The sequence below is a fragment of the Lycium barbarum genome, chromosome 8 (assembly GCF_019175385.1).
Source record: "Lycium barbarum isolate Lr01 chromosome 8, ASM1917538v2, whole genome shotgun sequence".
NCBI classification, from domain to species: Eukaryota; Viridiplantae; Streptophyta; class Magnoliopsida; order Solanales; family Solanaceae; genus Lycium; species Lycium barbarum.
In genome coordinates this window covers 35930583-35945479 of record NC_083344.1, presented here as the reverse complement: position 1 = coordinate 35945479, position 14897 = coordinate 35930583, and the positions used below count along the sequence as shown (strand labels likewise).

At 39.2% G+C, this 14897-nt stretch overlaps 1 protein-coding gene across 2 annotated transcripts; it reads right to left on the bottom strand.

Moving 5' to 3' along the window:
- Nucleotides 1-477: 477 nt before the first annotated feature.
- LOC132606117 (protein INVOLVED IN DE NOVO 2) lies at nucleotides 478-13313 on the bottom strand. Of its 2 annotated transcripts, XM_060319457.1 has the most exons (7): nucleotides 12938-13306; nucleotides 10829-11790; nucleotides 10569-10750; nucleotides 7666-7755; nucleotides 7270-7557; nucleotides 2673-2882; nucleotides 478-851 (listed from the first exon to the last, which is right to left on the bottom strand). In XM_060319457.1, exons 2-7 carry the CDS (start codon nucleotides 11745-11747, stop codon nucleotides 624-626), a joined length of 1917 nt encoding a protein of 638 aa, XP_060175440.1. In that variant the 5' UTR covers nucleotides 11748-11790; nucleotides 12938-13306; the 3' UTR covers nucleotides 478-623. The 2 variants fall into 2 exon arrangements, with proteins under 2 accessions (XP_060175440.1, XP_060175441.1); XM_060319458.1 differs by lacking the exons at nucleotides 7270-7557; nucleotides 7666-7755 and having other exon boundaries at nucleotides 12938-13313.
- Nucleotides 13314-14897: the final 1584 nt, after the last annotated feature.

The window sequence follows — 14897 nt, the reverse complement described above, 5'->3', positions numbered from 1 at the left end:
CTCGAGACCTGACTCTACTGACTTTGTGGCTTTTTGAGTGTCACATACGTGCATCTCAAACTATACATCTGAGGAAGTGCATGTCAACTGGGTGGTTTAACACAATTTCTAAAATATACCAACATCGACAGTGAATCACCAGGAAACGTTGGGTAAACATCACTCGCAATATCATGAAAGGTGTCGTTTAAATTAAATATGACTGAATAACTGTGAAAGTGATACTCATTTTAATTAAGGAGTTTACCTTTGCGCAATTGAAAACTTGGACAGCATTTTAAGCAAGAAACGGAAGCCTTGCTGTCTCAATTCTTTTAACTGCCAAATTAGCCTTTATGGTATTGAAAAAATTATCCTAAGCTCAAGCAGATTTATGCATCCTCACTACCTGGAGAAAATCAGCCTGAGTTGCAATTTGCAAAGGATAATTCAGAGCATTGTCGCAACCCCCAAATAAAAGAATAAACGAGAGGCCAATTGGAACACAGAGTGCTTCTTATTCACACAAGAATCCATGCAACATGGTTCAAATTGTTATTAGGAGTTTGGAGTTGTTATCACAACCACCCCATTCTTGGGGCTGCCTAAAGAGCTAAGGTAAAGCACATGGAAGCAGCAATCCCTCAGTCTGGTCCTCTCTTCTTTTTCCACACATTTAGTAACACATTAACTCCCTCCTCCAAAGTAGCTTTCTTATTGACTGCATAGTTCCAGAGCTCTGAGATGATGTATCTTCCACTCGGGTTGTAATCGTTTATCTCTGTCAAAGCTGCTGTGACAGCTTTGTACACTTCGACACCATGATTTTTCTTCAACTCTTTCAGCTTTTCATCTTCATCATCTATCACGTTCTGAAAAGGAGTAATACCAGCATAATAAATCAAAATCCCTATTAACATAATTGATGCTATCGCTATGCAAATACAAGTAAATAGCAAAACAACCTAGAAGTACTCAGCCGAAATCCAGCATATATACATATAGTTTATGTCAATGACCAGTTTTTTCAACACATCCAACTAAGACCAAAAAACCAGACTCCACCACTCACAGTAAAGTAAATCAAAAAGAAATCTAGTGTTTTCTACCATCACTGCGCACAGGAAAAAGAAAAACAAAAAAGGGAGTAAAAGAAGACACCAAAGCTAATTTTTAATTGCATTTACAGGAGGAATCTCCTGCTCAGCTTCAATGTTTTATTTCTCAAATGTAACTAAAGTGAAGTTGTTATTTCATTTTGTTTCAATTTATTTCCTTGGTAAATTATCTTACTTTGTTAAGAATTTTAATTTCAATTACACTAGTACTTGATACTTTTTCAAGAGTGCTCTAATATTTTAGATTTTGCCTATATATAAATCAGAAATTTACTTCAAATTGATGAAAAACAATGCACTCATTTTTATTTTTTGATTGGTGGAAAACAATGCACCCATAATATTTTGTGTATCTTCAAATGTTTACATTACATTTTTTTGATAAACTCATCTTTCACAAAACGTATATCACTTCGTCTTTATTAATACTCATAAAGTGTGGCATGCAAACTACTTTTTTTCAATGAGTGGTAAATTATGGGCTTCACTTCCCTACTTGACACCTTCAAGTTGGCCTCATACACCATCGGTACAATTTACCCTTACATTAGAATGCCACTAAACTCATTTAGAAACTAGAAATAAATCCATTGGCGTGTCAATTATAGCAAAGTAGAAGCAGTAGGCTACAGCATAATAATATACACCCAGCATAGGCAAATCCAGCTATCCCAGGATGCACCCGGTAGCTTTGTTTAAAATTAGTTCTTAAAGCCCTGATTTTTTGCTATGTTGTTCGTATCCTACCAACTTCCTCACATTTTTCCTCAGGATTTTGTGGTAGATAGTAATATTTTCTAAAGGAATCTTTTGTGCTCTAGTTGTACGTTTCTGTCTTTGTAAAAAAATAATGTACAATAAAACTACTTCTACATCAAAATAGCAGGCCCTTTCTTCTTTTTCCACTTCACGATTCTAATTTTCTCTTTTTATTCTAAAAATCATGTTATCAATTAACCCTCAAAATTGCATTCTTCAAGGCTTTCAGCAGTTTAACTCAAAAGTGAACTTGACATTTTTTAGCTTTATTTTCCTGTAAACAATTCTCTCCTTGCTATGAAATTTCACTAATTCAGCAGGATTATTACAGCATACTTTTCTTTTCAATAGTTTGTCGACCAAGAATTAAATGTATTTTGGAGCATGGGATATACTAGAACCTTTTTTCCATTTTTGTAGTCCAAAAATAAGAAAGTATTATGGAATAACAAAAAATGATTGATTTTAATGTGTTGTGTCAGAAAGACTTGCAAATTCTCCTCGCATGAGCAATGAGATGATATGGTAGTATTAATTAATCTATGTCCCTGGCGGTAAAAATTTGTAAGCCTGCAGATATATCGAAAATTTGTCCCACGACAACAGTAAATCCAACTATTACAAACATAATAAACACCCTACCAACCTACACAACATCTTTGTAGTAGAAACTTAAAAAAAACGAAAGTCAAAGTAATGCTTTTTCCACCTTGTTTTTAAATCAAGCTTGAAAATTATAGAATTGATTATCCTTATTTTACCAAAAAAAAAAAGAGAGAGAGAAATTCTAGATTCCATTGTGAATGAAAAGCATACCTCATGTTTCCCGTTAACCATAGCGACTCTAATGGGATGCCATCCAGGATCTCTAAGGTACTCCTCCCACAGCGAGCATAACTCTGTGGCTCTTTCATCTGCTTCTGACTCATGATACTTCCTCTTCATTGCTTCATGGAATGGTCTATTGTCGAGCTCCCCCATCCTCTTAACACCGATTGGACCAACTCTTGGTAGTTCCTTCAAGCCCTATAGAGCAATTCAGTTACCCCATTATCCAAAGCCACATAAAACATCCCATAAAAGAGACAGGGACATGAATTTAACGAAAAACAAGAAAAGATAAACAAAGTAGTATTATCTTCTTGTAGAAATCTAAACAATGACATCCTTAATAAACCATTTCAATGCTAAAAATGATTTGAGAAACCATGCTCATCCCATCAATCAGAAATACTACAACAACAACCCAGTGAAATCCCACAACGTGGGGTCTGGGGAGGGTAGAGTGTACGCAGACCTTACTCCTACCAAGGTAGGACGGTTGTTTCCGAAAGACCCTCGGCTCAATAAAAAGCATAAAAAGAGGTCAGATAAGGCTAAGAAATTCAAAACGATATGGAAATGCAAATAACGAAAGTGACGCAGATAAAATAGAATAATCAAAGTACAGGAAATAACAGATAATAACAGAAGTCAGAGCACAAGAAATTATACTGTGATAATGGGCCTACTAATAAGGAAGGATAACGAGACTATCTACTAACCTTCTACCCTAATGTGGGTCTTCCAAACCCTCCTATCTAAGGCCATGTCCTCAATAAGCTGTAACTGCGTCATGCCCTGTCTAATCACCTACCTCTTCTGAAACCATCCATGGCCAACTTCTCACACCTCCGCACTGGGGCATCTGTGTCTCTCCTCTTCATATGCTCAAACCATCTCAGTCTCGCTTTCCGCATCTTGTCTTCCACCAAGGCCACTCCCACCTTGTCCCGAATAGCCTCATTCCTAATCCTGTCACTCCTGGTGTGCCCACACATCCATCTCAACATTCTCATCTCCGCAACTTTTATCTTTTGAACGTGAGAGATCTTAACTGGCCAACACTCCCCCCCCCCCCCCTACAACATAGTCGGTCTAACCACCACTTTGTAGAACTTGCCCTTAAGTTGTGGTGGCACCTTCTTGTCACATAACACTCCGGAAGCGAGCCTCCATTTCATCCACCCTGCCCCAATACGATCTGTGACATCATCGTCAATCTCCCCGCTGCCTTGCATGATAGACCCAAGATACTTGAAACTACTTTTCTTCTGGATGGCCTGGGTACCAAGCCTAACTTCCACGCCAACCTCCTGAGGTGCTTCACTGAACTTGCACTCCAAGTACTCTGTCTTGGTCCTAGAGCCTGTTTGGATGGGCTTATGCCTATAAGCTGTTTGCAGCTTATAAGCTAAAAAAAATAAGTTGGGGTAGTCTAACTTTTTTTTTTTGGCTTATAAGCTGTTTTGCTTATAAGCTGCTTTAGATAAGCTAAGTCAAATGGGCCCAATTATTTTTTTGAGCTTATTTTAAGCCTAAAATGACTTTAAGCTGGCCAGCCAAACACTCAAAAAAGCTGAAAACAGCTTATAAGCAACTTATAAACAACTTATAAGCCAATCCAAACGGGCTCCTACTCAGCTTAAACCCTTTAGACTCCAAAGTATGTCTCCAACCCTCTAGCTTAGCGTTAACTCCGCTACGAGTCTCGTCAATCAGGACTATGCCATCCGCGAAAAGCACACATGACACCTCACCTTGAATTTGTCGCGTCAATCCATCCATCACCAAGGCAAATAAAAACGGACTAAGAGCTGATCCTTGATGCAACCCCATCACAACTGGGAAGTGCTCTGAGTCCCCTCCTACTGTCCTTACCCTGGTTTTGCCTCCCTCATACATGTCCTTGATCACCCTAATGTACGCCGCAGGTACACCTTTAGCCTCCAAACATCTCCATAGGATCTCTCTTGGAACTTTGTTGTAAGCCTTTTCTAGGTCGATGAATACCATGTGTAAGTCCCTCTTCTAGGTCGATGAATACCATGTGTAAGTCTCCTCACAAGATGGATGGCTTCTGTAGTTAGTGTCCCGACATGAATCCGAACTGGTTCTCTGAAATAGACACGCCTCTCCTCACCCTCATCTCCACCACCCTTTCCCACACTTTCATAGTATGGCTTAGCAACTTAATACCTCTATAGTTGTTGCAACTCTGGATATCCCCCTTGTTCTTGTATAGAGGGATCATTACGCTCGACCTCCATTCTTCAGGCATCCTTGCCGTCTTAAAGATGACATTAAACAACCTAGTCAGCCACTCCAAACCTACCGAGTTCGAGCTCTTCCAAAATTCCCCAAGAATCTCGTCAGGTCCGGTCGCTCTTCCCCTGCGCATCCTACGAACAGCACCCTTAACCTCCTCAACCTTAATACTCCTGTAATACCCAAAATCGTGACGCCTCCCTGTATGTTCCAAATCTCCCAACACAATGTCTCTGTCCCCTTCTTCATTCAAGAGTTTGTGGAAGTATGACTGCCATCTCCGTCTAATGAGAGTCTTCTCTACCAATACTTTTCCATGCTCGTCCTTGATGCACTTCACTTGATCCACATCGCGTGCCCTTCTCTCCCTCGCCTTGGCTAGCCTGAACAATTTCTGATCCCCGCCTTTCTCTTCTAGTTCAGCATAAAGGCGTTCAAAAGCTGTCGTTTTTGCCGTCGAAACCGCCAACTTCGCCTCCTTCCTCGCTATCTTATAAAGTTCCCTATTCGGCCACTTCTCCACCTCATCCTTGCTTTCTATCAACTTCGCATACGCCACCTTCTTTGCTTCCACCTTCCCTTGCACTTCTCCATTCCACCACCAGTCCCCTCGATGCCGACCACGACTACCTATCGAGACCCCCAACACTTCCCTTGCTACAACCCTAATGCAACTAGCCGTCCTATCCCACATACTGGTCGCATCCCCACTACTATCCCAGGCCCCCATATCCTTCAGTTTCTCTCCCATCTCAAGGGCACTAGTCGTGGTCAAACTCCCCCATCTGATCCTAGGTCGGTCATCCCCAACCCTCTTCTTCCTCGTCATCTTGATCCCTAAATCCATCACCAAGAGCTTATGTCGGGTTGTAAGGTTGTCGCTCGGAATGACCTTACAGTCTTTGCACAGACCTTTATCATCCTTCCTAAGGAGTAAAAAATCTATCTGAGTCGTAACCACCGAACTACGGAAGGTTACCAAGTGCTCCTCCTTTGGGAAACTCGAATTGGCTATCACCAACCCAAAAGCTCTTGCAAAATCTGAAAGTGAAACTCCTCCTCCATTTCTGTCCCCGAAGCCAAAGCCTCCATGCACATCATCATAACCTCCCGAAATAGACCCAATGTGCCCATTGAAACCCCCTCCCACGAAAAGCTTCTCAGTAAGCGGTATGCCTCCCACTAACTCGCCCAAATCCTCCCAAAAGCGCCTCTTCTCCTCCTCGCCTAAGCCCGCTTGCGGCGCATATGCACTAATAATGTTCAAAGTGAGCCCTTCAACGACCACCTTAATCGACATCATCCTATCAGTGACTCTCCTAACCTCTACCACCTGATCCCTTAAATCACTATCTACTAAAATTCCTACCCCATTCCTATACTTCGATCTACCAGAGAACCAAAGCTTATACCCGTCTACTTCCTTAGCTTTAGGACCTACCCATTTGGTCTCTTGGACACAAGCTATATTAATCTTCCTCTTCTTAAGAATCTTAACTAGCTCTATGGACTTCCCCGTTAACGTCCCAATGTTCCAAGAGCCTACTCTCAGCCTAGACGCTCCTTTAACCCACTTACCCTCGTCTCCGTCCCCGAACGAGAACATGACCCTAGTCTACCATCAATACCCAAAGCCACGAAAATGAGTGTGAACTAATAAATTATTCAAAGGTCTAAAGTCAGCAAAATGTAACTACAAGTGTATGAAAAAGAACACATATGGCAACCGGAGGCACCAACTCCAGTTGAACTGAACCTGGTCGCCGCCGGAAAACACTGTTCAACGTCAGAGTACTGTTCACTACAGGTGTACTGTTCACAAGCACCTGAAAGGGAGAAGAGAAGAGGGGGGAAAGGAAAGAGAAAAGGAGAGAGAAAGAGAGGACTGGCCGGAAAAAGATGCTGGAAAAGATCGTCGGCGATGGAGCAGCGGCGTTCTGGCAGCGCCAGACGCAGATAAAAAAGGGGAAAAAAGGAGAAGAGAAGAAGAAGAAAAGTAAATCTGGCCGGAAAAGTAGTCGGCGTTACCTGGTCGCTGGCGTTACCTGAACGTGACAGTGGCCGGAAAACTGTTACCTGGATCTGAACAGTGAATCTTACCGTTGGGTTGGGTGAGCAGAGGAGAGAGGAGAGAGAAAGTCAGAAATACATGAACTGTAAATGTACGCTACAATATAAAATCAAACCAAATTGTTAAGTAGAAACTAAGCGCTAAAAACAATATATTAAACAGCCACCTCACCTAGTGTCAAGCAGGAAGTTATTTTACGATTCTTACAAATAGGCTATGACAAAACTAAGTACAAAATTAAATTACTTGACTTACATTAACCAACTCCTTTCGAGCGTCTTGCAGCTCATCATTACTGTTTCTTTCCTTCACTATCAGGGTTTGATTTAATGCTTCCAAACCATCGTATTCTTCTTCCTTTTCTCTTAAACTTTTAAGGAGTGTGTCCACCTTATGCAAAACTTCTTGATCACCTTCATCTTCAATATGTTTCATCACGTTCAATGACCCCCTCAGCTGCTCAATTTCTAGCTCTACCGCTTGTTTAGCATCAAGCTGCTTTTCCAGCTGAATTATTCTCTTATGGAGATCTTCCTTTTGCCTCTGCAATCAGCAAGATGGCATCTAAGTGACTAGTTATTTGTAATATGAACTTGACATAAGAGACGAAGAGAGTTAAAATTATAAGAGCAACTCGAGAAATACACGCACCTTCTGCTCTTCAGCTAGTTTCAGTACTTTTTCGTCGACCTTTCTTTGCTCTTCAGTCGCAGCACTAAGTGAGGTATTTAGAACAGCATTCTGGAATAAAACAATGATGGGCGTTCATGTTAACCATCTTCAAAATGGATAAAAGTAGCAGATGATACTCCTTGTTTCATGAAAAAATTCAAACATCCACCCAACAGAACTACTTTTAGAAAAAATATTTTGATGCACATGAGACAAGTATAAAACAAACGTAAACCTGAAAGTGGAGTCATCAAATGGTATATAATGGATCAACCACTGTGTGCACATCAAAGGGTTTAATTCGGTTATATTTGTATGATTATTAAAATATTTATGAGTAGTTCTAGTGTTACTATTATTAGAAAACTCACTCTTGTGTTTTATGATGTGCATTGCAAGTTGCTAGCTTGACATTAGAAGAAAATGATGAAAAGCCCCAAAACATACTAAAGATATCAAAGGAGAATGTTTGATTATTGAAGGTGAGTTTTTAGTCAAACAATACATAATGAAGATTCAAGCAAGAGATGATTGGCAATTAGAGATAGGAGCAATAATTTCTATCAAGAAACACATGACTCAAACTTCAACAGAGAGCAACTCTCAATATATAAGGAATATGATCATACTTTCTATAGGAAATTTGTTAGGCTCTGAGTCAAGCTTCCAATGGTTATGATCTTTTAAATGAACACTGGCAGTGTAGAGGAAAACCCGAGAATTTTGGGCAGCGGGTAAGCCCAAAATTTGTGAAGGGCAATTCCATATTTTCCAATTTATCCCATGTATTATAAATAGGCCCTAAGCTCGTTTTTCATGGGGATTCCAGCACTTTTGAAGACTTCCTTGAGAGCAAAACCTTGGAGAATTGAGGGAGTTTCTTTTCTAGGGTCATGGTGAAACTTTTCATGATTGTTATGGATTAAATTTATTCTTTGAATTAATTTGCGTTCTTGAGTTATTTATTCAATTTTGTGCTTAATTATTCGATTAGCCTGATCAACTCTCAGATACTATCTGCGGATACTAGGTTTGATGGAGACCTTAGTGCAAAGCCTCAAGACCCTTCACAAGATCACAAGCTAAGGAGCTAAGAGACTTACAAACTTATGCACTGAAGATGGAAGCCGTGGAGGAGCCTTGGTGGAAGCTATGTTGCTCGGATTCTCAAAAAATGTTGTCGCACCCGTGTCTGATCTTCCAAAAAGAACTACTTTTGGAGAATCCGCCACAAACCCGTCGACATTTTTAAAAAGTCCAAGCAACATAGGGTGGAAGCGTAGGAGGAGCCTTGGTAAGAAGCCTATGAAGATATACATCTTACACTATATAGGAGATTGAGGGAGCTCAAGTACCAGGAATGGGACCACAAAAACGAGCAAAGCCTGAGTTTGAAGCCGCAACTGTGCAGAATATAGTTGTCCGCGATCGCGAAGGAGGCCAGACAGCAACTTCCGGGCTAAAGGGACGCAATTGCGCATATAGTCAACCTGGAGGTCAACCCTGAAGAGAAGCGAAGGTGGCTAATTCCCCAAGACTGTGATACATTCAGCCCACTTCTTCTAGTGGCCTAATTAAGGGTTATTAAGTCTTTTCTATGCAATTAGTAGACCTAGTATAAAGAGTAACTTTCCATGAATGGTAGGGTTAGCTTATTTTGAATTTGGATGATATTTTCTGATGATGGATGGTATCCATGGTTGCTTTGAAACTTGTAAAGGGGGTTTTCAATTTGAATCATTCAACTTGAGGGTTTCCGGTGGGTACTTCTTTTTGCATAATTAGAGTTTTTGATGTTCTAATTATTGCTATTGAGTTGTGTCTTCTCAAAATTTTACTTGCTTTTTTATTTTCTTGTTTTTCCTATTTGATTCCTATCAAGGTTGAACTCGAAAGAGGTAACTTTAGGGTTGTTTTGGATTGGATAGTATAAGTTCATGAACTTGCTCACCTTACATAGACGGACTTATCAATTCTATTCTCATACATAGAAAATGAATAAGTTAATTTGAATAGTCAAGTAGAAACTGAAAGATTCATATGAGTAAACAAGAACCCTAGGTTAAAAACTCTTGCGAATTAATTTATTTGAATAAATATTTGGTCCTAACAAGATTTCCAAGAGAATAACCGTAGGCTTCTTTTTTCATTCTCAACCGAAAAAACCTAAGCCTTTTTAGCACACAATGGCGCGGCCTCCTAGTGTTCAATGAAGTGGGTTAAGAAATAAGAACCATGAAGTATCAAGTTCAAATATCAGTGGAAGCAAAAATACTAGGTGATTTCTTCCCATCTATCCAAACTTTGGTTGACAAAGTTACCCGCCACCTATGCTGGTGAGAGCCTAGACTTCTTTATCGTGTGAATCCACAAAGTTACCCGGTACCCGAACACCACGGTTATCAGGAAAAAAAAAAAAAAGAAGCCTAGACTTCTTTATCTTGTGAATTCTTTAGAGGTGTGCAAGTTGCTTTTCTTGCTATTTGTTAATTTAGTTCTTGATTTTAATCATAAGTTCAGATTTAAATCACCCATAATTATATTGCGTTTTTAATTTGCACTTAATAATTACAAAATTTTTAGTCATTAATTTAGCTAATTAATTTCAAGTCCTCATGGGAACGATACTCTACTCACACTTTATAACTTGAGTAACCACATATACTTGTGCGTGCATACTGTACTCACACTTTATTAGTTGATGTTCTGATGAATTCGTCTAGTCTGTCAACGAATGTTGTGAGCCATTACAGAAAATTTAACCCTTGTGGAAGGAGAAGCGTCCTGCTGCTAGCAGACCCTCAATTTTGCAGGTAATAAGTAAAAGAAGATGGTAAAATTTCAGATTCAGACAATTAGCAGCCAAGGAAGAAAAGCTATACCTGTTCAAGCTCCTCAGAAAGCTTCTTCCGATCAATTTCATTTTTGGCCTCACGTTGCTCCAGTTCTCTACCTCGGAGCTCAAGCTCTTCCTTTTGAGATTCCAATTGCAATTTCAACTTTTCATGATCATTAAATATCTTCTGGAAATGATCACGTGCACTTGACTGGATTTTTCTTATCTCTGCTCATAAAACAAAATATAAGGACACGAAGCATTATAGCTAACTAGAGTTCTAATAGGCATATGCAGACCCCTAACCTTCATTGTACGCTTGATGCAGTTTATCTTTCTCTTCAACCAACTTGTTCAAAGACTGTGCAGTCTCCTTAAATTTGTCCTCCATCTCCTTTAGGTGTAACTTCTTGACTTCAATAACATTTGTCAAATTAGAAACAAGCTTGTCTGTCTTCCGAGCTTCTTCTTCCATGATATCAGATATGGTTCTAAGGTCTCCAACCTTGCGGAGATTTTCACCGACGATGTTAAGAGCTTTATAGTCATCGGCACGAGCAATCCAAGCATACAAATCAGACTTATTACCAAGGTTGGCTTTCCAGTCTCTCTTGCCATGATGGTCAGCCTCATAAGCCTTCTCATATGACATAGCATTACCAAATCCGGACCAGTCTTTGTTGAATTCAACAAGAGCAGTTCCAGAATGGCCTTGGTAATTCCACAGAGGACGTACCCGTGTAGGGTTGAAACCTCTCCTTGTCAACATATCCCTCAGCTTAGAACCACTTTCTCCCACATAGCGTCCATCCTTAAATTCAGTGGGAATATTCACAACAACCCCAATCCAAGGCCAGACAAACATCTCATCACGGTCATGATCCGCAAGAGGGTCAGCTTGAGGATCCGGCACGGCATCAGGTTTAGATGAATCATCAGCAACTGTAACTTCATTTTCCAAGTACTTTGCCAATGCAAGATGATTCGCCTTCTCTCTCGCAGTTCTCTTATTAGAGCTACAGCTTCCCACCCCACTTGCATGCTGCACAAGTTCCTTGTACAAAAAGTCACGCTTTCTTTTCTTTGGACAATAGGGGCAAGTGTACGCGACATCTGATATTTTAAGAGAGCGATTTCCGCTCTTCAACTCTTCATAAGATTTTTCTTCATATTCTTCAATCTCTGATTCACTTATATCAGTGTCTTCCTCGGAGCTATAATCCATAGAACTCCCCTTCTTGCAAGATTTAAACTTACAAGAATGACACCTGGACAATAAAAAACAGATAACCTTATCAACTTTCAGTGAAAGACTGCATTATTTAAAGTACACTAGCTCAGGGATATTTGAACCACACGTTAGTTCAGCTTACTTAGCTTTCCAAACCGGGCCCCTGTCAAAGGAGAGACAGAAAGGCTAGAGACATGAATAATAGTTGACAAATGAATCATGTAGACTATATGGAATTTCAAGCGTTTTTCTATCAAAAGGTTTTGATATTCCCATTAAAAGAAAATGAATGTTTCTTAAATTTTGATATACTTCGTTTAATTTACCAAAGTTCATTCATGCAAGAATGAACCAACCAAAAGACTATAAGAAGAACTCATGACAATCAATAAGCACCTATTCTTACACGATAATGCTCATCCACCGTCCAATTCTTCAGAAACATAAATTACTGTCATATGTGCTAAATGCAAGTAATCTCAAATATAGTTGTTTTACCTTACAAATGCAAAACACTTGCACAATGAAAAGACCTAGTTCTACTTTGAAGGTTCTCTACCCATACAAAGACCTGGATATCAACAGTAAAATCTGCAGTTTTCGACGGCATTGCAATATTTTGCAAAAGATTTACAGATATTATTATACATGCAAAATAAAAAGAACTAGGTTTTACTTTGAAGGCTGTCAACAATAATAGCACCCATACAAAGACATTGAAATCAATAGTAAAATCACAGTTTTTGACAGTTACAATACTCTGCAACAGTATTACAAATCTTGTTATAGGGTATTTGTTTTACTTTTTTCACCACAACATTCTTTGTTCACTAGCAGAAAAACCTGAAAGTTGAAGGAGAAAAAAAAAGTGCTTATTTGGAAATAGATGTCAAATTTAGCTTAGGACTCATAAGGGACGAAAATTTGATAATAACCTTGCAAGTATTGACCATATGGAAGCTACATTTTACTAAAAAAAATCCAGAGCTGCGTGAATTGTGCATTTCCTTGGGTTTCTTCACTTTTATTCAGCAGGCAAACGAGTAATTAACCAAAAGAAACAGCAGTAAAATGTATACACAGACATGCAGACATAGAGACAGATAGTTGAGTAGAAAATTAGAACTTAAAATTAAAATGTTGTTAAGAGGAAAAGAATTGTAATGTGTGTCAGATCTACTTGCCTGAATTAAGCGTGAAGCGGCAAAAGAAGGAATTAGGCAGCAGATTCTCTTCTCTTCAAGGAGTGAAGAGAATAGGGTTTTTTGGTAGGTACTAAATTGGGTTTTGAAGAGGGAAACAACACAAAAAATTAATATAAATGATGCAATTCGATACGAATCAATTAAGCTCACATGTCGCTATTGTACTTATACAGATGAGTGAGGAGAATCAGACACAGTAAGTAGCAATTATAATTTAGGAAAAAAAGGAGTGGCTTGCTAGGTCTTCGAGGACATCGTTAAATGTTTTGACTGCCAACAAAAGCTACCACATATATGATGTACTCTTTTTCTGTTCGCTTCTCCCCCGACTCAACCCTTTTCTGACTATTTGTCATCTGCCCATTTTACCTCAACTATTTTCAAAATTGACATATTTTTCTTTGTTTTGGAGTAAAAGTCAGTAGGAAGGTTTTTTTTTTTTTTTAGCCATTTAAGATAGTTGGAGGACATTTTTAAGCTAAAAATGTAACGAAGTGTAAAATTGACCTATTTTAAATACTTTAGACGTATTTTGGCCCTTTTCCCTCTATTCAAAAGCAAAAACATTTCTTGGATTTTAATATAGTATTACTTTTCTATAGTATAAGAAAATCGGTTTCGACATGGCTACTTAGGTGTCAATACAAAATTGAATTGAGGGCAATTTTGAAATTTCACATATAAGGACTTACGTGTCCTTCACGACAGCAATAGAATAGACATCGCCTTTGTGACCTTTTCATCTTCATTCACATTTTTCTCTCCAATTCACTAGGTCTCACAGTGTTTGAGGTTAGTGTAAAGGTAGCAAATGGGTGGGTTGGGCTGAATTTGTAGGGGGAATGGGAGGGGGAGGGGGTCAAAACGGGTTGAGTTAATAATAACCCGCCTAAAAGTCACTTGGTAGAAATGTGTTAGGCTGCAATGGGATAAAAAACGGGTCAAAACTCAACCCGCCCAGTTCTTACTAAGTTTTAATTATTATTTTTTTAGTTTTATATTTTTTTTTAGTACAGAATGCAATTACTATTTATCTTTATTATGGTTATATATAACATATCAATTAAAAAAAATTGACAAGATTTCTCAAGGATCAATTTGGGCTAATATCAGCCCAAATTTTGAGAGGCTGAAATGAGCGGTTCAATAGCCAACCCAAACTTGAGCGGGTTGGGCGGGTTATAATTTTATGGGCTAATTTTTCACCTCTTATTAGTGTTATTGTTACACCTTGGGGGAGATTCATGTTATTCGCATGATGAGTAGACTAACGTGAGTCTAGAGTGTACATGAAGTCCCTACAAGTAAGGATGGATACTTAATAATTCTAATTAAGATTCCAAAGACATTTGAGGCAAAAGAAGAAAGCTCGTCGGAGAAAGTTAAGGTAGAGTCTTGTTTGAGAGAATTTCACATCATTTGAGTTAAGCCTTGCTTAGCATCACTTTGAGGGAGAGATATAGAGCCCCTTGGATGGTTAATGAAGTGTTATATAAGTGCCAAGAAGGTTTCCGTTACACCTCAGAAATTTCTCTGTGAACGTACAACGAGTAGACCAACGAAGTGTATGAGTGTGCGATGTTTTACTAAGTAGGGAATGACTATTTATGAATTTTGGAAATGAGAAAGTTACAGATTTGCACTTCGACCCAGTGGGTCGTAAAATAGAATACGGCCCGTAAAGTGGTTTACGGACCGTAAACTGCCATCGTCCTTCAACATTCCAAAAACTTCAACTTTCTGCCAAACGACGAAATGGTTAAATACGACTCAGAATACGGACCGTAAATCGAAATACGGCCCGTAAACTGTGACCGTAAACCACCATGACTCCAGCAAACCTTTCTATTTCTGATATGCTTAAATACGGTCGTGAAGGACGGACCGTAAACCAGAATACGGCCCGTAAACTGGGTTTACCGCCACTGTGTGTCACACC